Source organism: Lissotriton helveticus, chromosome 7 (genome assembly GCF_964261635.1).
Source record: "Lissotriton helveticus chromosome 7, aLisHel1.1, whole genome shotgun sequence".
Classification (NCBI taxonomy): Eukaryota; Metazoa; Chordata; class Amphibia; order Caudata; family Salamandridae; genus Lissotriton; species Lissotriton helveticus.
This window is the reverse complement of record NC_136068.1, coordinates 1,616,888,596-1,616,911,218: the sequence shown is the minus strand read 5'-3', so window position 1 is coordinate 1,616,911,218 and position 22,623 is coordinate 1,616,888,596. Positions and strand designations below refer to the sequence as shown.

Genomic DNA, 22,623 nt, shown 5'->3' with positions numbered 1-22,623 from the left:
GCTGGTCATATCCACATACCAAAACTGCCAAGTGAGCACGGCCACATACAAACAGAACCTGGTCAGTTCCGCAGCTGCAGACATCGCACTACAAGGAGCCACAGGTGTATTTTGGGCCCTGGCAAGTACCACACAGTCGACCAGGCACTGACATGTCCATGGCTGCAAACAGGTCTCAAGAGGATAAGATGTTTGGAAACCGGACATACCCACTGACCGCTGCCAGGTACCCTTGCTGCAGACAGGCCTTGAGCGGATAAGACTGGACATGCCGACTGACCCCTGGCAGGAGCCATGGCTGCAGACTGGCCATGGGCAGGTACTGCGGCAGCAGGCAGGATCCGCAGGTACAGTGGATACGGGAGGTCTTAGCATGATGCTGCTCTCTGGGTAGGTAAAGCACAGATGCATGCTGGAACAGGTGTTATCAGTTATCATGGCTGTGGACTGCAATGAAGCAGATACCTTGGTACATTAGAGAGGGGATGGTACCACGGCTTTGGACAGGGAACTGTTGGGTTCTGTGACTTTACACTGGGCTCAAGCAGTTACCGTGACTGCCGATTGGACATGAGCAGGCTCTAGTGGTAAGGGAGGAGGTTCTAGTGGTAAGGGAGGAGGTTCTAGTGGTAATGGAGGAGGTTCTAGTGGTAAGGGAGGGTGGCAGAACCTGGTGGAGTGTGAAACTGGGATAGTATGACTGGTGTCCTCAAGACATGAGCAGGTCCCAGGACTACAGACAGCAAGTGGTGAGGTACAACTGATGGAGCCTGGGCATGAGCAAGTGCCACGGCTTCAGACTGAAAGATGTATGGTACGACTGGCACAGGCTGGGCATGAGTAGATACTAAAGCTTCAGGCTAGACTTGGATGGCACCATTGATGTGCATTGGGCTTGGGCAGATACTAGGGCAGTAGGCAGAGCATAAGTAGGTCCAAGGGCGAAAGGCGGGGCTTGGGTAGATGCTCCGACTGGAGGTAGGACACAGGCAGACTGTGGCTGCTAACAGGAGGTCGTCTGTGTTTTTTATGGGTTCCGGTTCACTCTTTTGTCTTTCCTTTACTGTTCAGGGGCCTCCTTCTTAGGAAAGCTATTGAGACATACTGCCAGAGACCCTCTCTGATGCTCGGATCTTCTGTAGGTTTTCAGTGGATGCTGTGCCTTAGTCCCACCAGCCCTTGCTCCTCGGATGCTCCTTGCAGTTACTGCAGCCTGGACCAGTACTGGGTCAGGTCGGGTTCAGCTCCAGGGACCTGGACAGGAACAGAGACTCCGGGGGAAATGAGACCTGTAGGAAAGGGAGAAGAGAGAGGGAGAAGTCGTGAATAAGGAGAGGGTGTTTAGCATGCCTGGAGTGGAGAAAGCAAAGCAGCGCAGACCGGTCAACATCAGAATCAATCCTTAAGGTAGGTTGGGCTCGGGCAGAGTCAGTTCTGGAAGTGGCTCTGCTACAGAGCACTCTTTAGAGGTGTGAAAACCCCTGTTAGCAGTTGCGGCTGGTGGCGGGGCAAAGTGGCGTGGAGGGGGGGATAAAACAAAAACAATGTTTAAAAAAACCATACTTAAATCCCGCTGCATCGCCGATCTTCTGGCTCCACTGCAGGCACAGGCTCCCAGACTGCCCTGCGGCCAATCCTGATGCTGCTTTCACAGCATGAGAGCAGCGTCAGGATTGGCCTGACTGCTCTTGATTTGTGCTCCCAGGGAGACTGAGAGCCTGTGCCTGCTGTCTCCAACCCGGCAACGCAGCTGGTTTGGAGATACCTACAGTGCGCATACAGGTTTGGCCGACCCGAGATGGCCGGCCAAGAGGCCATGCACACTCATAACAGTGCCCACCACTCCTCCTCAATGCCAGTTATCCCCTGGACCCGCCCCCAAGACTGCACTGTAGGATCAAAATAAAACAATAATAAACATAGTTTATTATGGTTTTCTTTTCCAAGTTTTGAAGCTGCCGCTGGCGCGGGGCCGACGTTCCTCCGCCATAGCGGAGGAGCCGCCACTGCCTGTTACTCTTTTATACCACGTGCATTGGTAAAAAGAGTCCTTTTAGATGAAAGAGACCGTTTTACACCTTGTAGGTTCATCTGGAACGATCAGGATGATAAAAATAATAATCATCACCCGCATATTAATAGCTATTAATATTAATAGGATGATGAAGATTAATATCATTATTATTAGAATGAAGTGCCTTGAGGGAAAATCGGAAGGGAAGTTTAAAGAGTTGTGCAGGCACCGAGATACCTTATTGTTTAAATAATAATAATAATAATTATTATTAGAATAACAGAATAATGTACTATTACTAATTATTTTCATGTTATTATTTAGCAGAAGCAGACATAGAGATATCTTATTTAAATAATAATAACAAAATAGAATATAATGAGAAGGATTATTATTATTTAAACAAAGGTATCTCGGTGTCTGCCCAACGCACAGTTTTTCCTCCAAGGCATTTCATTCAAATGATCAAATGTGCCTAACTTACACAACACAGTGCTGTCCTTTAGACCTCTGATACAGCAGCATGAGGCTGTGCGTGGCAGGGGTGTGTATGAACAGCAATTACTATCACAGCAGCCCTTGAAGTGGACCGAGTCCATCCGGATCTCAGCCCAAGCACAGATAAGAGCACCCGTCCAACCAGCGTCCAGCCCCGGAGGTGGCAGGCAGGTGCAGGCGCAGGTTCTCTCTCGGGCCAGAAACTACTCTGCTGCTCCGGTCCGCGACACAGACGCCATGACTGCAGCCACGGGCACGTGACCTAGTCGGTCTGGAGTCCAGCCAGCCAACCTGAGTAGGAACCTGATCTGCCACAAGGCCTTCTTCAGGTGCAAGGCCTGTGAGCACCCCAGACACCGTCATTACAACTAGGGCCATGTGACCTATTATCAAACTAGTCCAACCTGGCATACTTGCCGGCAGGGGCAGCTCCTCCATTAGGGCGAAGGAGCGTCGGACCACTGCTTTCTCACAGAGGGAGAAGCAGAAACATAATATGGTATTTTAAATACCATTTTATGTTTCTGCTTCTCGCTCTGCAAGATAGCAGAACGGTATGCCTAGTTGGGGGCGGGCGGGTCGGGGAGGAGTGGCTTGCCCACTGTTGTCGGCCTTGAATGTTTGGTCGGCCCTCTGGGGCCGACCAAACCAGTCATTTGCACTCTACATTTTCTTTATGTAGGCTGCATGCAGCCTACATAGAGAAAATGGCCTCCCTACAGGTGCCCGGCTGGGTGCTGTCCGCACCAATCACAACGCTGCCATTGCAGCGTTGTGATTAGCTTAGGGGAGGAGGGAGGCTGCCTTAGATTGTTCCTGTTCCAGCAGTGCTGCCGTACCCGGCCAGGAGCGGAGGCGGCGTGTGACCCAGTAAGGTAAGTTTTATTGTTTTATTTTTAAATTCGGTTCCCCCCCCGCCCCCGCGTGAAAACATGACACCCGCCCCTCCCCCCCCTACCCGCGAGTCATGTGAGCTACGATTGCTTGCAGGAGTGTTTGAAGCAAAAGACCATTAGGTGTGTTACAGCCTGGTAAGGCCCTATGGACTCGAACACCTGCGTCACACACCCTGTACAGCTTAGCAAGATACCTCACCAGGTGCACCCTCTCTACCACACCCACTATATCTCCAGCATCTACCACATACAAAATAACCCTGCTTGACACCCATGTGCCTACAACCAAAGCAACCACAACATCTCACTGATCACCACTCACACCCAGATCACACTTCACATAATATTTAATAATGCAGTCAACATTGTCAGCTCTAATAATCTGGAAGCCACCTTTATTGATCACCGACAGCCTTCCATACCCTCGACGTACTGGTTCAGCAAGACTACAACATTCTGCGCATTGACTGCAGTCACCCATCAAACAACATGGACTTGATGCTGAAACATCACTCAAACTTACCCACCTCTCATCATGACATCCACAACTAGTTACTTGAATAAAATCTTCCAATGCAACTGCAACCTCCGATGTGATTTATCAACCAAGACCATGAAAACTGCTTACCACTGCCAATATTGCCCGGGTCATCATGCTGGCAGCTCAAATCGAAGGGAACACCTAGGAACCTATCCGCACTTCCGTGACTACTCTCACCACCAAGCACCACAGTATGATGACTGAACTTACTACAGCATTATTGCCGTTAACATGACTCATCGTGATCAACCAAAGCCAGCAAAGACGAGTCCGCCCTTTATGAACATCCAGATAGATGTACTTCACGAAAGCCTTACGGCCCTGTCAACCTCATCCGACCACAGCACAAAAAGGGGGACTCCCTGCTTCTCCTACAGTTTCAAGATAACAGAATGCAAACATATATGATACCACCCAACAACATTTGTCCAATCAGCAGGCACATCTCAGTCAATCAGAAATTGAAACAAGTGCCTCCAAACAATTCTTCCATACTTTTTAGTGCTGTTGGAGCACACAGTCCCTCCTTCAAGATCCATCTGTCCCCCAGGCTGCTGTCTCCAGGGAGCTTGATTTCTCTCTTCTGGCTGAATATGCGCAGCACACCTCTACCTTGGCGAAATCTTAGTGCCCAAGTGCTCCACAGCCGGACATACATAGGCCCAGAGAGGGACAGCGCCTGATCCCTCCCTTCACCAGGAAACCTTGTAAATTCCAACTGAATTAATGATTTACCTTTCTGGTCTGTTTATTTGTGTGTATCGTGAAGAAAGATGTTTAGATATTTAAGGTTGTTTTTTGCGCATACTGTGCCCGATTAACAAAGGTAAATTTACACTTTTGTGTAAGTTTACTACTTCTTGGTATTCACTAAGGTAAACTTAGAACAAAAGTCTAACTTTACTCCTTTTCGGTATTCACAAAGGTAAACTTAGACCAAAAGTCTAACTTTACTACTTTTTGGTATTCACAAAGGTAAACTATGACCAAAAGTCTAACTTTAGTAGTAGTAACTTGCCTTTGCGAATACCGAAAAGTAGTAAAGTTAGACTTTTGTTCTAAGTTTACCTTTGTGAATAACGAAAAGTAGTAAACTTACGTTAAAGTGTAAGTTTACCTTTGTGAATAGAATAGGGCCCATTATGTCTGAAGAGACGTATCTGTAAATTGGGATGGCCCTGCGGACAGTAAACTGACTTGTAATTCCTTCACACAGACACCGGGCTTGTGAGCCCTGAGTGTGTTACAGCAGAAATGTGCTAGAACGGAAGAGGCTCACCTGTGGACACAGCTGCACTGACACTGAGGCCAGGGGGGCCCAGGTGCGGCTGCAGCTGGGGAGGGGTGTATGCTTCGTAGCTCCGCACACTCACGGAGGGGCTGGAGGGAACCATGCAGGAGTAGGACGAGGCCTGGCTGCACACGGGCTGCGGAGAGAGAAAAGAGTGTCAGCAAGATACATGCGCAATGAGTCAGGCCAACATGGCGCCATCCAGAGACCTAAACACAGGGGACATAGAAAAGGGATTATATTGGTAACGTACCTAATAGTGAGCTGATTAAATGAGCCAAAACCAAACTAGGAAACTACTATGACAAGTGACTAGATCCAATCATGCATACAAAAAGGTGATAACTATAATAATTATGTAAAAATATATTTTTGTTTTATTTTGATCAATTTCTTGTGATTTGATACATATTTCATATTTCTCTATTCATATTGATATAAACTGACAGACATATGTGAATATAACAGTTGTGCAAAAAAACAGCTAATCAATAAAGACACATGAATGAAAAAATTAATAAAAAACTAATAAAAAACAGCAAAAGAAACCAAATATTCAAATGACAGTGATGGTACACAGGGCTATTGGAGTAAGCAAAGCGGTGGGTGGAGTCTCTACGCGCGTTTCGGCATTTGCCTTCTTCAGGAGTCCGTCATTTGCAATAAGACATGTACATAACAAAAAGAAGGTGGGCGCAACTCTCTTCTATGGTGGATATTCTGGTTAGGTAATGCAACTAATAGGTAATTGTTTTCAGTGCCCTCTAGGGTTATGAAGAATACCCTTATAGAGGTAATGTTATCTCTTATGTCTGCGCTTCATAAGCAAGAAGTAGACGAATCGAGTCCAGTAAGTGCGATGGGGAACGCTTAGCATATAATGAATATTTTTTATTCTCGTTGGGTCCGCGATATTAATAAAATCATATAGGTCTTCAACCACCTCAGTAAGATGTTTGTACAACCTGATGTGATGGCATCGATGTTTATATCCAATTGGGGGAACAACAGGAGGGCGCCACACGAAACTAACAGTTGTCCCCTTGTTTATAGAACTGCATAGTATACAGTAATTAGGTCCTACGTGTGAGGTCAGCTAAGACGATAAGTGATGGTCGGCTGTTGCGCTTAGTTAGTAACATATGTCAGAGTTCGATCGGGGATCTCAAAGTCGTCCCTCCTTGTTGTAGCGCTAGATGGAGCCAGCTCTTAACTTAGATGGAATAAATAAATAAGTTGTTCTCAGCGGGTGCGCTTAATACGCGGTTCGTGCCGGATTTGGACTGGGGTTCTGGAAGGCGTCCCTCCTCATAATGATGATGTGTCATAGAAAAGGGACCCAGAGATTCAGCATCTGGTGAGTGTTGTGCCCCGCGCTGGTAAGGTGACTCGGGCCTTGTTCTGGCCTGTGGCGCAGCGCGGGGGCAGGTTGCGCGCCAGCCAGCAAACCACACCGACACAGTGTGCTAGTCGGAAGTGACGTCCACGAGCGGACGTCATCCTTTTATTCAACCCCGCAGGCCACGCCTGGCCTGCGGATGTGGGGATGCGTGTGTGCGTGCAGAGACTAGACCGCTGCGGACATTACATCCCTATCCAACTATATATTTTAAATGAACACGACAGTCTCGTAATGCAAACATTTGAAAACAAAATGCCCAGGTACTTGCATGTCCCTTGGTAACAGCTTCAGGGTCTCAGCAGACAGGCATAGTCTCTTAGTCTCTGACTTGGTGGTGGGTTGGGTCGTAAGCTGTAACGCTGGGAGTTAGCCCTACCACCTTCGGCACCTTGGCAAACATTCCTGGTCGTGAAAGGCGGTGTCGGAGGCACCAACGCCAAATCGCGTCCTTCTGCTTGGCTCCTCATCAGTGTGTTATCTTCTTCCTCGGGAGTTGTCATCACGTTTGAGTCGGTTACCCCTTCATCTTCTTCTGAGTTTTGTCTGTCCCTTGGCGGAATGGCCTTGAACCAGGAGGCATTCCTTGACACTTCCTCCTCTCCTTTCTGTGCTGTGACCATGGTGCCCCTTGTAGATGTAATCGTCCAGGTGCCCGGCTCATATCGAGTTTGAAATTTTTCCCCTGGACGTCTGTTCCGAATGATTACCCGGGTCCCCGGGCTTACTCTTCTGGGGGTGGCTTTTCTGCGACGGCTAGCTCGTTGGTTCCCTTGGCGCCTTCGTTCCTGAGCTTCACCAGTGGCGACTGGGGGCGGTGTCCACCCCGGGGCACTGGGAAGAAGGTCTCTTCGTGGTCCTTGAAACATGAGGGTCCATGGGCTGCGTTGGGTGGTGCAGTGGGGAGTGCTCCTGTACTCCCGTAGGAATTCGTGTAGCCTCTGCTCTGGGTCAGCCTATTCTACCACTGCTATCCGGAATACTTTATTCAGGGTCCGCATGAATCTTTCAACGTCACCATTTGCCTGGGGCCACTGAGGCGTGATGCGGCGGTGCTGGATTCCCCTTTGTCGAAGGAACGTAGCAAACTCAGCCCCTTGGAAGGGTGGTCCATTGTCACTCCGTATCTCTGATGGATACCCGAACATGGAGAAAATCTTTTCTAGTGCTGGCCCCACGTGTGTAAATGCGGTTGAAACCACCTTCTCCACTAGTGGATATTTTGAGTAGGAGTCGATGGCCACTAGGGTGTGTCCCTCCCCTGGAAAACTCCCAAAGTCTATGCTAACCTTGGTCCAGGGAGAAGTGCATGCTTCTTCAGTGATCACAGGCAATGGTCTTTCAGGGCCACTGGTCAGCTGACAGGCCATGCATTTCCTCACATATTCCTCCACCATGCTCTCCAGCTCCGGGAACCATACCTTTTCCCTCATGCGTGTCTTCATCTTCGTCGTGCCCTGGTGGCCTCCATGGGCAAGTTGCACTGCTCTGTGTCTCAGGCTCTGGGGAATGACCAGGCGTGATCCTCTCAACAACACCCCTTCTTCGGTAGCGCTTAATTCATTCCGGATCTGCCACATCTTCGTGAGAGACTCTTTATCTACCGCTGACCAGGAGTTGGGGGGGCGGAGGTAGTCAGCCCACGAACCTTCTTGAACCGCCTGCAGCGATCTCAGATAGATGTTGTCGGTGGCGGCTGCTTCTTTCACTTCCTCTATTGTCATGCTTTGGGGGCAGGACGTGAGTGCCACTCATTGGGCGTATTCCTCACAATCGCCGTCCACTGACTCTGGTTCTGGTAGGGACGGATGTCGCGATAAGAAGTCTGCAGGGTTTTTGGCCCCCGGCCGATATACCACTTCCATCTCATATGGTTGGAGTTGGATCACCCATCGTTCTATGCGAGGTGGCAGGTGTGGCGCCGTCCCCTTGAAGAGGGGTACCAGCGGTTGGTGGTCAGTGACCATGACAAAGGAATGTCCTCGCAAGTATAGGTGGAAGTGGCCACAGGCCCACTTGATGGCTAGGGCCTCCCTCTCGATCTGGGCATACCTGGTTTCGGTTGGGGTGAGGGCTTTACTGGCGAATGCTAGCGCTGTCCACTGGCCGGGTTCATGTTCTTGGGTCAACACCGCACCAAGGCCCACCGGGCTGGCGTCCACTATCACCTCCGTACGTTTTGTGGGATCAAAGTATGAAAGGGTGGCTTTCTCCAGGAGAGCATCCTTGATTCCCTGGAATGCTTCGTCTTCCTTTGGACCCCACTGCCAGATAGCATCTGCCTTGGTCAGCTCTCGTAGGGGTTCACTCCTAGTGGCTAGGCCCGGTATAAATCGGCCACAGTAAGTGGCCATCCCGAGAAAACTTCTTATCTCCGTCGGAGATTTTGGCGCTAGGGCGTCTTTGATGGCCTTGGACTTTCTTGGGTCTACCTGGATACCCTCCTGATTGAAAATGTTTCCGAAGAATTCAATGGAGGGCTGGAAAAATTGACACTTTTCCTTGTGAAGTGTTGCTCCATAGGCACTCAGTCTCTTCAAGACATCCCGGAGATGTTTGTGATGTTCCGATGCGGTGGCGGAATGTATCAGGATGTCATCACTGACATTTATTACCCCAGGCAGCCCAGACAGGAGTTCTCGAATGGTGTTTTGGAACACCTCCGCCACCGAGGAGATGCCGAAGTTCAGACGCTTGTACCGTCATAGGCCAAGATGAGTGCTAAAAGTGGTGATGAAGCGGCTCTCCTCTGCTAATGGTAGTTGATGGTATCCGGCATTTAAATCAATTTTCGAAAACCACTTTGACCCATTCACATCAGCAATGATATCGTCCATAGTGGGGGTCAGGTGTCTCTCCCTCCGGATCGCAGCATTTGGTAACCGCATGTCGATACACAGGCGGATTTCACCCGGTTGCTTAGGCTTTTCCACAATAACCATCGGTGATACCCACGGGGTGGGTCCCGTGACCTTTTCTATGACGCCCAAACTTTCCAGCTTTTCAAGTGCTTTCTCCACCAGCGAACGTAGGTGAAAAGGTATCCGACGGTGTCGCAGGGCGGTGGGAGTGACAGACCTATCGATGTGTAATTTGATTGGTTCACATTTTATGCAGCCCAAGCCTCAGAACAGTTCGGGAATCGTCCGAGTAGCTCATCTATCTGGTGCGCTCTGATGCGATTAGCAAACGCTATTAGTTTCAGGTCTTCAGCTGTGTGACTACTTAGCAAAGTCAACAAAAAAGGAAGGGAGTTAGAGGAATTGTAGCTAGGCTCGCCCTCCAAATACTAAGTTAAACAAATGGTCTCTGTTTCCAGATACCTAAGAGCCTTGCTAGTTTATTCAGATAACAACCAACACACACTGGGGTCGATTGTGAAAATATGGTATTGTGTACAAAAAAGGGGAGAAATGCTCCTCTTTTAGGTGTCCCTCACTCACCAGGGTTGCCCCACGGTGACATGCTTCATCATTGGGGCCATCCCAGTCCTCTACGGGCTGGGGCGTGCTGCGACTTGCGAAAGTTACGTAGGAGCACTTTATTAGACTATGTGTGGTGCATGTGTATTTGAGGAGTGGACTATGTGATGTGTGTTAAAAATACCTCCCCAGTAGGTTTACAATAAACTTTATTCTTGCCTCTAGGTGGTAATATTAAAAACGGGGTGGAAAGATAGGCTGCCCTAAACGTAATGTGTCCAGATGTACCTATCAACTCCTATCGTCGACATGTTTCGTGCATACCCCAAGCACTTCTTCGGGACTACACAGGGACCAGCCCTGTGTTCGCCACTCCTTAACTCTTCAATGAGATATTGATGAATAAGTTTTGAATTTTAAAGTTAAAATTAGACTGCAGCAAACTATATTAAGTGCATGCAATGATACCTACGTATTTGTTCCAAAAACACGTGGCTCCTGAAAAATAAAAGACAACTTGAAAAGTCACGGGGTGAATTACCCCAAATCTAATCACACATAGTTTACACGAAGAAAATGTGATGATTTCCTGTGGTTTATAAACGGACATTTGACCGTGGTTATATCCATGCACAAAAACGTGTTTCATTTCGTGCATCGTAACGTGATAAAAACACCTCTCTTTGTGACACACCCAAACATTCATCTGTCATACACACTCATACATACATTTCCTGAGACCTAACTGGGCCCCATGGATTCGGAGGGGTTCGGTATCCTAGCAGCTCTGGTGAGAGAAAAACGGATTTTGTAAATAGCAGAGCCCCGGGCCGATTAGCGATAGTAAACTGACCCGTGGATGGCCATCGTTTCCCCGATTTAACTTACTTGTGCACCGGATACCTCCTACTTTTAGGCACCTACTTGTGTCCCTCCGGTCCGGATGTTATCGGACCGAGGGTTTTAGGTCTGTTTTAAAGGAAGTTCCCGATCATGGTTTGCTTACGCTTCCGTGACTATGCTCATAGGGAAACTAGAGCGTATAGTTCTGTATCCCGGCTCGCGAGTGGCGGCCATCTTTAGTGTAACGCTTCCGTACTCGTATATACAAGTGCTCTTAAATAGGATTAAACGGCAATATTTCCGCCCCAGACTTAATTTTAGGTGTTCAGGATAGTATATACTACATTATCAAACCTTTCTTTTACAAAATAATTTTTGACAAAAGTTTCTTAAAAAAGGTAATTGGACGATCAGTAAATGGATTGTTCCTGCCCTTTTGATTATTGACAGTATCTTAAATCAATTCTCGAGGCTCCAGTATTAGTGACTCTCAAAAGGCAGAATAGACCATCTGTGCTCATAGGTACTGTTGGGTAGGTGATGGTACACTCTCAGGTCCTGAGCAACAGGTTTTTTTAAACAAGCCTTTAACCTGTCTCTCAAAGCCAAAAGGCACCCTCAGTACTTCTAGGTACTACTGGGTTGGTGATGGTATATTCATTCAATGAAATTTTCAAACATCATTAGCCTATAACCACACTATTTTTAGTTAAGTTAGGTCTACTTCGTTACAGGTATAGTTTTGATTTTTCAGAAAACGTTTTTCAAGTTTAGGTGAACTGCCCCCAAGGGATATCATCATTTAGTCCCACTATGTGAGAGCGGAGTCTGAACACCCAACGTTGTTCTTTCTCAAGTAATTTTTTTTCCATATCAGCATGGGGTTGTTGGATTTCCAAAACCACCCACCGCATGTCATTAGGCGTATGTCCCTTTTCTAGAAAGTGTGTAGTCATTTTCGTATTTGAGTGTTTGCACCTAAAGTTACTGCGGTGTTCCACCATCCTCGTGTTCACCTTCCTTGTTGTCATCCCTATATAGTGTAGATTGCACACACATGTGATCATGTACACGACCCCTGACGTATTGCAATTGGAAAAGGATTTCAGATTCCAGACCAGGCCCGTGTTACATGTCACCTGTTTGGTAGTATCGGTTAGGTGGCACACGCTGCAATTGGAACACGGGTGGTGACCCAATGGCAACGGACGTAAGCGTCGAATCGGACCTTCCACATTCCTTGGACGTGTATGTACCACTAAATCTTTCAGGTTTTTTCCTTTCCGGTGACTGAACATTGGTTGGGTGATGTTCAGACCTCCACTGTTCAACGTTTTCCAAGGTTTTTTTACAATTTTTGTTACTTGCTGTGAGGCTACAGTATAGGTAGTGATGCAGATAGGTCTTCTTTCAGAGGTATCTGTAGGTGGTTCTCTAGGTTTTGACTCTAGCAGTGCATCTCTATTATTATTCGATGCTCTTTTCTTGGCTTTTGAGACAATCTTTTGTGGATATTGTCTTTGGTATAGTTTTGCACACAATTCTTTGGCTTGCACCTCGTAATCACATTTCTCAGAACAATTTCTCCTTAATCGTAGAAACTGTCCAAAGGGCAGATTTTCCCGGAGTGGTCGCGGGTGAAAGCTTTCAAAGCTTAATAAGCAATTCCTCGACGTCGGTTTGAAATGTGTTGTGGTTGTCAGTATCCCTCTTTCAGCTTTGATATTTAAGTCAAGAAAGACTAATTGTTCTCTACTCATTGTAGAGGTGAATTTTAGAAAGGGGTCTTGTAAGTTCAACCAGTCCAGGAAGGAGTTTGCATCCTGCTCACTGCCATTCCAGATGAGGATGACATCGTCAATATAACGTCTCCACATCTGGATCTTTGTGGAGAAGGGGTTGTCTGTGCTCAGGATTCTGTTCTTCTCTAGCCAGTGGACATACAGTCCCGCCACGCTCGGCGCGAATGTGCTTCCCATGCTAGTTCCATGGGTCTGTCTATACATTGTTTGTTGGAAGAGGAAGAAGTTTTCGGTCAATGCGAGGCGGCAGCATTCTAACACCACATGTCTTGGTGTTTTGTATTCCCACTCGTTCTCAAATAGGATATCCTCCAGAATTTGTAGTGTTTCCCTGTGGGGCAAGCTCGTATAAAGGCTCTCCACGTCGAGTCCAATCAATATCTGTGTGGAGGGATCAAAGGTGAGGTCTTTTATGAGGCACAAAACTGATTTGGTGTCTTGTAAGTATGTCTCTGTTTTTTGTACCAGCGGTCTTAAGAATGCATCTGCAAACTTAGACAGCGGCTCTAGAATCGATCCAATCCCAGAGACGATAGGTCTCCCGGGTGGTTTTACTAGTCTTTTATGGATCTTTGGAATCGTATAAAAATACGGAGTCCTTGGGTGTTTATTGTCCAGAAAGTCTGCTTCCTTTTTGGATAGCCAGTCGTTAATCAATTTTAATATTACCACCTAGAGGCAAGAATAAAGTTTATTGTAAACCTACTGGGGAGGTATTTTTAACACACATCACATAGTCCACTCCTCAAATACACATGCACCACACATAGTCTAATAAAGTGCTCCTACGTAACTTTCGCAAGTCGCAGCACGCCCCAGCCCGTAGAGGACTGGGATGGCCCCAATGATGAAGCATGTCACCGTGGGGCAACCCTGGTGAGTGAGGGGACACCTAAAAGAGGAGCATTTCTCCCCTTTTTTGTACACAATACCATATTTTCACAATCGACCCCAGTGTGTGTTGGTTGTTATCTGAAAAACTAGCAAGGCTCTTAGGTATCTGGAAACAGAGACCATTTGTTTAACTACTTAGCAAAGTGTCAGCCTCTCGGTTGATTATGTGGATTGTCGCCATCACCTCCGACTCGTCGGCCTGGATGGGAATTGTGATTTTTCCTTTGAGTGGTAGTGGTGTGTCCGCTCCATATGCGAATATCCTCGTCTTGGACGGCAGTACCTGGGGGCGCAGGCGTAACTTTCTGAACTGTTGCAGACCCATTACATTCACCGTGGCTCCAGTGTCGATTATTGCCTTGACTTCATTTCCCGCCATTTGTACAATACACGTCGGCTGCGGCCACCACCGCCGATGTTAGAGTGCTCGCGCAAACGAGACAATGTAGGCCTCTTCATCCTCGGACTCCGAGTCGTCATCCACCGTGGGTAGGTGTCTCTCTGTCCTCGATGACGACGGTTCAGCTAACGACAGCTGCCGAATGGCTTTGGTAGGCGGTCGTGATTTCTTGAAGTTCTTTGACGTATTGTTCCTTCGGCATACTGTCGCGAAATGGTTTGGAATTCTGCAGTTCGAGCAGGTCTTGCCCTGGGCTGGGCAGTCTTTGGCCGCGTGGGGCTCATGTCCGCAATATCCACACCGCGTCCGGGGCGGGTCTCTCCGATATCCCTTCTGGGGTGGTTCACGTTGCTGGGTCCTTACCGCATCTGCCCACTCAGTCTTGACGGTTTCTGCTTTAATTTGGGGTCTGTGTAGTGCTTGTTCCATAGCGGTGGCCCAGACATTCGAGAGGTCATGAGACCTGGACAAGATTAGAATGTCTTCCAGTGAAATCCCTGGTTTGCGTAGTATCGATCCTCTCAGCGCCTTGTCTCGACACCCTTGAATGATCTGTCTCCTTATGGCTTTCGGTTGATCCTCATCGGTACAGGAGCTAGCTAGCTCCCTTACGTGGTCCATGGTCTCGCCTTCCCTCTGGCGTGCCTGTCCCAATTAGAAAACATCAAAGTCCAAATTTAGTTGTGGGTCAAAATGACCATTGAGGGCCGCCACTGCAGCGTCATAGTTATCCGCCGCCCCCGTATTGGGCAGGTGTTTGAAAAGCCTGAATATCTCATCTCCTGCATAGTGGAATAACAGCGACCTCTTCACTGCTTTGTCTGTCTCTCTTGTGACTACAAAGTAATTTTCCAGTCTCTCGAGCCATATCTTCCACCTTGGCGAAGCTGTGGACGGGTCCTCCATTTCACTGAATGGTGGCAACACCCCAGATGCGTCGTGTTGAAACGGGATGTTGATGGTAGCTGCTGGCGCTTCTTCGTCTGCCATGGTGGCAGCTCGTCAGGATGACCTCCCTTTTCTTCTCCTGTTCCCATAACTCTGCCAGGCCAATGCGAGCCCTTGCTGATCGTTTCCCCTCTTGCGCCGGTTCCACGGCGCCACGTGGTGGCTGGCGTCCTACCTCGGCTCCGTCAAGTGTGCTGTAGGCGTCTGGTGGCGTGGGGAGAGTTAAGGTCTTGGTTGGGGTCCTTCCCACCCCGAATTGCTGCTTACACTCCCTCCTGGGCGCAGTAGGACACACCCACGAGCATTTCCCACGTCTCACGCGCAATGCGTGAGCATTAGCAGGGTGTTGCGCGGATCCGCGGCTCACGCGAGATGCGTGAGATATGGCAGCACGTCGCGTCTCCGGTCCGGTGTCGCTCTCCGCTGCGACGCGTCTCTCGGGCAGCCACAGGAGCCTCCAGTGGCCGGGTGTGGAGGGGTAGGGGTGGTCAGGTGGGTGGGCAGGCCAGGCTGCTGCAGCGGCAGACAGACACACGGTGGGCGCCGCGTGAGGGAGCAGGTTGCTCCGCCTCGGCCACCGGTGCACGGGCGAGGGTTGGGCCCCCTCCGCTCGTCGCCAATGTTGTGCCCCGCGCTGGTAAAGTGACTCGGGCCTTGTTCTGGCCTGTGGCGCAGCACGGGGGCAGGTTGCGCGCCAGCCAGCAAACCACACCGACACAGTGTGCTAGTCGGAAGTGACATCCACGAGCGGACGTCATCCTTTTATTCAACCCCGCAGGCCACGCCTGGCCTGCGGATGTGGGGATGCGTGTGTGCGTGCAGCGACTAGACCGCTGCGGACATTACATCGAGGTCTCAGAGAGGAGCACAGCCAATAGGAACTGGTAAGGGAAGGAAGGACTTACAGTGAAGGAATGATCTAAAAGCCACTCCTCAGAGATGAAATCACCAAAGAGGGAGTCAATTGTCAGGGGTAGAATCAGCAGAGCTGGAACCTTCAGAGATAGATCCACCAAAGTAGGACTCATTATACAAAGACTCACTAAAGGTAGAATAGAGCGGCTGGCTTCCGCAGAGATAGGTTCACTAAAGAGGGACTCATCAAAATGCACTTTTCAAAGTGGGGCTCATCGGAGAAGGAGTCATTAGAGATAAACTGATCAGAGAATGATTATTCGGAGAGAGACTGGCCAGAGAGTGGCTCATTGGCATGGGACTCATGACATAGGGAGTCTTTAGAGAGAGGTGGGGATTCATCAGAGAAAGATTCATTGTGGCAGTAGGAACAAGACCTAAAACAATCACAGGGTGTTATCTATCTCAGCCAGGTTCACTAGCAGTAGAAAATGCAACAACTACAAAGTGGGCAGTACCCACTTGTAGCACCAGGAGGCACTTGTATAGGCAGGCTGCTGGCAGTCATCACCAGTAGGTACAGGCAGCTGGATTTACTTGCAGTAGTAAACTGTAGAGGTAAAACGTTTGGAGTACTAACTTGTAGATACAGGTAATCATCAGTACTCACCTGCAGTGGTAGGCTGTTAGCCATGGAGAAGCTTGGCAGCTGGTGGCCTGATCCGTAGCTGTTGGACAGGTTTGGCTCGTTGCGTCCCAGCATTCCACCTGACAGAGACAGGCGTATAATATATTTGAGAATGCGTGGTATTTATACAATATGTGTAAAGTGTTTACGCTACACATGCCTAAAGCTGGCCATTTTAGGAAGGTGGCACACTCAGTCATGCGTCTACTTGGATGTACCCTTAGTCACTGTGCCACCTTTCTGCTCCATCAATCACACCATGACCCTTCAGGGCACTCTCAATAAAGATCCCTCCATGAGCACTCACACACCCACTCACAGTACCCACCCCGGGGCACCCTCAGCTGCACTCTCATGTCAGGCTCCTACATTCACAATTTTTCCCTTGGACACCCATCAGCACATTCTGTACCTGAGACACACCATCAGGATACTTCCACCGTTGCACGCCCTATCTCATATTCCTGCCCTCGATCAAATCTGATCACAGCCCTGCCCTGGGCCACCAATGACCACACTTATTCTACAGTCCAGCCTGTATTACAAACTCATCGTAGGGTACCCTCAAAAACATTCAATCCCTGTGGCACCATAGAAAGCGCTCTCATCCTGGAGATCCGTCAGTCACATTTCAAACTCAAACAACAGCACCCATCTGTGGGCACTGACAGTCAAACTCCCTTGAATAGGCGTCATTAATCAGACTCCCTTCCCCGTACACCCTTATTCAGAAGAACATCCTTCAACACTCGATGACACTCAAGCCTTGTGGCACCCTAAAATAAATTGTCACATTGGGGCTTCCTCCATTATATTTTCAACCCAAGTACCACCAATCAAAAGTCCACCCATGGGCACCCTCAAACTGCCACACTTGGACACTGTCAATCACACACACACACTGGTAGACTAATGTTCACCCTGGCAACCCTGCAGTCCATTGGTCACTGCATCACCCTTGGTTCCTTAAGTGACACTATTGCACAGGGGTGTCCTTGACTACACACTCAACCTTGGGACTCAAGGCACACTCCCAACTTTTGTCACTGACAACCACATCCCCACCCCTGAGAACCCATGATAATACTCCCAGTCTGTGAGATCATTGATCACAACTGCACTTTTGGCCACTCTCAAACACACTACTACCCTCAATAATCTCTAATACCCTCAAACACACTACTACCCTCAATAATCTCTAATACTCTTTCACTCTGGGACTTCATCCATCACATTTCCAAACCGGGTATCCTCAATCAACTTCTTACCTTAAGCACTGTCAACCACACACAATCCCCCATTCTAGGTAGCCAACCAAAGAACAACCGTGGGAGCCATCATTTAGACTCCTACCTAAGTGCACCAGCAATCACACTCTCATTAGGGTATGTAGGTTAACACTCCTCACTTGCTGCTCAATCAAGTGCACTCCCTCCCCAGGACTCTGTTGGTCACATACTCATCTTTCGGTATTTGAGGTAGGGGCACTCTGGTTCACTAGGACGGGCTGCATTTCTTTTGGTGGGCGGTTGGCAGAATTGAACCCTGCTTCCACCCTCCCCTAGCAGCGACATATGAGGCGGGTTACTAAGGACTGTAGCTATGTGACTGGTTCACGTTCAGTTTACCGTTATTAATAAATGGCAGTTACAAGGGTAGGTATAGAATGCAGTGGAAACAAATATCACTCTTCAATAAAACAAATACCCTGAAAAAAATCAAACTCTACAACAACGATCAGCCACTTGATGAATCATGAATCAATGCAATGTGTTGACACAATGGGTTCGCCCTTCTATTGTCTCATCCAAGATGCGGGTACACCCTACTGTTGGGTGGCCAACTATGAATCATTACTGTTGCACCTGAGGACCAGGTGCTCTCTGGGATGGACTAGTATCCAATACTGTTGTCTGACCTGATGTGCTATGTGGGATATGTTTATACACAGTACTGGTGTATCTGTGGGATGGACTCGTACACACTACTTCATCTTGGCGGCTGAGGTGCTCTATGATACTGGACCTGTGAGGCTTGCTGGTTCCTGGTGTGCAACATTTCTACCTCACTTGATGTGCTCTATAGGATGAGCGAGTATGCACTATTCCTGTCTCGCTTGAGGTGCTCCTTGGGATGTGCTCACACAGCATACTGTTGTCTTACCTGTGGAGCTTTGCGGGATGGGCTGATACACGCTGCTGCTATAAGAATTATTCATGGACATATGGCTGGGGGCACTGCTTGCTTGACGACGCTGGTTTCGCAACTTCTCTTCTCGACGCCATTTTGCCCTCCGGTTAGAAAACCAAACCTGTAAATATAAAGACTGTGCTAGTAAGCAACCACAACAGGGCTTGGGGTGGGGAGCAGGTGAAGGTCCAAGCTCTTCTGCTGCCACCACTGGCATTATAACTAGAAAAAGTGGAAAGAGAAGACAGTAAGGGTCATTCAGAGGTGGACAGAAATGGGAAGTCTTCGGGGGTAACCTGTCTTCTCTGCCTGTAATTGGTGGCAGGTGACATTTCCATGTCCATTGTATTCTGTCTTCAGTGGAATGGTGAGACTTCGGACTGCACTCATTCAAACCCCTGACACCACACGTGATTGACACCTACCCAGGATGAATCATATCCCTGTCTATCACTGTGGGAAGAGGAAAGATGAGGGTGTGCAAAGCAGACAATGATTTGACTTTTCCCCTGGAAGTTAGACTTTAGGGAGACTTTAGGTAGACGTTTGGGCAGTTCTCCCACCTGAAATAGTCTGCAGCGCCAAGACGCCTACGGGCAGATGTCGCGCTTTACAAGATTTAAATCAAATCATGTTACCTGTATTCGGGCTTCAGGAAGATCAATCTTCACAGCTAATCTTTCTCTGGCAAATACATCTGGATAATGAGTCCTTTCAAATTCTGCAAGAAGTAGAAACAAAAATGACCTTACATAAGAACACTGAGCAGCAATCAAATACTGAGTGTCCTATTAGCACACTGAGATGGAGCTCACCACTATGAGGACCCACCGGTGTATTGAGAAAACCCTGTGATCAAGTGTATCTAAAAATGGACACCAGCACGTAGAAACATCTTTATCTGGGCTGGGACATTCACTTCAAGCCACAATACCAGTTTCATACAAGTACAAAGTTAGTTTAAGCACCCTCCAAATAGCCACAATACTCCACTGAAAGGACTTACAAAATTAAAGCTGCAATGGAGTGAATAGCTGGGTGTAGAACCCTTCAAGAGATGTACTCCCCCACTCCACAATCCAAAACACTCCCAAAAAGTAGTCTTTCATCCCCAAACAAAGGAATTAAGGGAAAAGGGGGAGGGGGTTATCTAATTTCCCTTTCTCCAATCAGAACATGCGCAGACAGTAATCAAGGTGTCTGTCTATCTGACCAGCGCGTTTCTTCTGCAATGGGCGAACAATTTTAAGTAGACTCAATAGTAAACTTTTTTTTAATTAACTATTGGCTCTTAATTGACTCGTTTATTTTCCCAAACAGAGTCAGAATGACCTAAGGACCACAGAGCCATCCTGAGTGTAAGAGCATCTTTGACTCATTCTCTCTGTCTTGTTAATCTGTACGGATACTGGTTATACTGCTACAAGATCATGCACACAATAGCGACATGTAAAAATATTGTGGCCAAAATTTGAATTATAAAATATTGTGAAGATAAATATATATAGGTAAGTATAAGTTAATTATACAAAATCTCAAGTTATGTGGATGTGGAGTTAACAATAGTATATCTATATTCACCTATTATTATTTACCTTCACCATATTTTGGCTCCCAATATGTAAGTCACAATTTTGTTGTATGATGATATTTCTTTCCTCTATATTTCAACATACAACTAGTTATTGCCCCGAGAGGGACAGTGAGAGCACTGGGAGCTAATCAAAAGACATGCTTTCTCTGCTTCTCATTTTTATAACTTGATAGACTCTGGGAAAGTGATGTTGTTCCATAAGCAGCTTCAGAGTGGGTTTCGGCCTCTTTGGTCCTCATCAGTGAAGTGCAGTTTCAGTGGGGTTGCCTCTATTCCTGTTTAGAGGGAACATGCCCGGGCAGTTTGGGTTGTACTGTTGCTATTGGGGCAGGAGCAAGTCTGATTTGCATATGGCTGGTCCCTGTCAGGAAGGATGCAGTGAGCTAAAAGTGAAAAGCTGCAATGCACACTGAGCAATTGCCAGTGGCTGAAACTTTTAGAAACATTTTACCCATAATTTCTGTGTTTCAGTGTGACAAGAGAACTCAGATTTAAGGTTAGAGTCAAATTGTACCTTGAAACTGTGATATGTGAGGAACTGTAATATGGAGGAATTGAACATTTCCAGTTGTGGGTAACCGGGTGCAAATGCTGGATTTCCGCTATTTAACTGTTTTGATCTAAAGCACATGCCCATGTCCTCCTCAGAGTTTTCATTCTTTTTCAAATTGTTTCATGATGGTCGGATGGTTGGTTTGCATTATTTGCTCTATATCCTTAATACAAATCAATATGATAAACTAGTATGATCCTTAGACAACATATTCAAGTGTTGATGATGCCTGTGTTTTTTCTGATTGAGTCTTTCTTCTCTTCTTAGTCTTTTCTCGTTTTTTAGCTCTATCTTTCTTTACTATCCCCATCTTAATATATTGTGGTCGTACAAATGAGACACTAATCAATTGCTACAAATTACATTTTCCTATACTGCTGCCTGCCCAGCTCACGTGATGTCCTGTTTAAAAGAGGCCTATGGCGCCGCCATGATCAGGGCCTCTGCAAAGCAGGCAATAATGACTTCACCGTCGCTTCTACCATCCCTGAAGCTTATACGCGCTAAATAACTCATAGACTTTGACTTCCAAGAAAGGAGGCCACATCTTCAATCTTCGGCATTGGCTTACCTTCAATTGGTTTCAATTTCTTTGGGGCCTAATCTTAAAGTAATGCAGGCCATTTGTGAACAATTTCCAAGTAACGGTACTTGAATACTACTGTGCTGCTACTCGAGTGCTTTTCTCACATATCCCTTACCAGCACATGTGTGATCACATATTGTGTTTTTGTAGTAGAGATGATTCTTGCCCCTTTCAGTGAACATCTACCTATGGGACTCTTCTTCAGCCAGCCTCTGCCTGAGTCGTCCATTCCCTGTAGAACTGTTTCCTTTATCTTTTCTACAGATTTCCCTTCCTTGAGGTATGGTTCAGTCTTGGTTCTTGCTCTGTGGGTCATCCGCAGCTTGCCGTCTTTGGGGAGGGACCCGGTTTTGTATTCCTCGATGCATGGAGGTGCGATAACCACAACCACACCTCTCTGAGAAACGTTTCTCTATATATCCTGCTAAGCAGGTGCATTAAACATGTCCCAAACTTCCTGCCAGGCCCAGACCTGTCTGTGAGCCTTGCCCAAGTCGCGCTTCCTCTTTCACAAACAGCTTTTCATGGTTCAAAGCCCCAACGCGCTTTTCTCTTAGTAATGGCCTTCAGGTTAGAAAGAGTGTAAACAAAGCCAACAGGTTTGGTTTTTGTAGAGTGAAAATCATTTGTAAACTTCACTCATATACATGGAGGTTGAGCTTTTATAGAGTGAAAATCTTTCTCAAGCTTCAGTTATATACACGGAACAGGTACCGTATGGACAGCAGCAGCTGTGCAAGCTTCCTTCGCACACAACAGGCACGACGTAGGGAGCATTCGGATGGAGTGAGACATGCAGCCGTTCTGCGAAGGACAATTTTGAGCCAAAGGCTTAAACCTCATGTCCATACCTTGATGTAATTTAAAAGTCTGCTTGAGTTATATAGGCCAAAGACGGTGCCTATAACCACGTTCCATCTGGAGCAAAGCATGCTCTCTGACAAAGACGGGTGAGTGAGTCCACCCATCTACACAACCCCGGAAGCCCTAAAGTGTAAGCCCTCCACACTTCTGGTACTGACGAAGGCCATAGACCTGCAAGGGCTCTTCCAGGCTGAAACATGTCGACCCGAGCACCAAGCTCACACTGCCTCTGCCTTAGCTTCTGAGCTGTTAATCATGGGCTTTCCTAAAAATCCAAAGCCTGAACTCACTCAGACACCTGGAGCTGACTCAGTTCAAAGAAGGCGTTGTGCAAGAGTCATATGT

General features: G+C 47.6%; 1 protein-coding gene across 1 annotated transcript in view; it reads right to left on the bottom strand.

Annotated features, from left to right (window-relative positions):
- Positions 1-413: 413 nt before the first annotated feature.
- The window catches only part of LOC144767575 (paired box protein Pax-6-like), a 97,403-nt gene continuing 75,193 nt past the window's right edge, over positions 414-22,623 (bottom strand). Inside the window, exons 3-7 of the mRNA XM_078650993.1 lie at positions 19,320-19,402; positions 18,655-18,802; positions 16,474-16,571; positions 5,229-5,376; positions 414-1,289 (exon numbers count right to left, since the gene is read on the bottom strand). Coding sequence (XP_078507119.1) covers positions 1,204-1,289; positions 5,229-5,376; positions 16,474-16,571; positions 18,655-18,802; positions 19,320-19,402 — 563 coding nt within the window. The 3' untranslated portion in view covers positions 414-1,203. The remainder of the gene's footprint in view (positions 1,290-5,228; positions 5,377-16,473; positions 16,572-18,654; positions 18,803-19,319; positions 19,403-22,623) is intronic.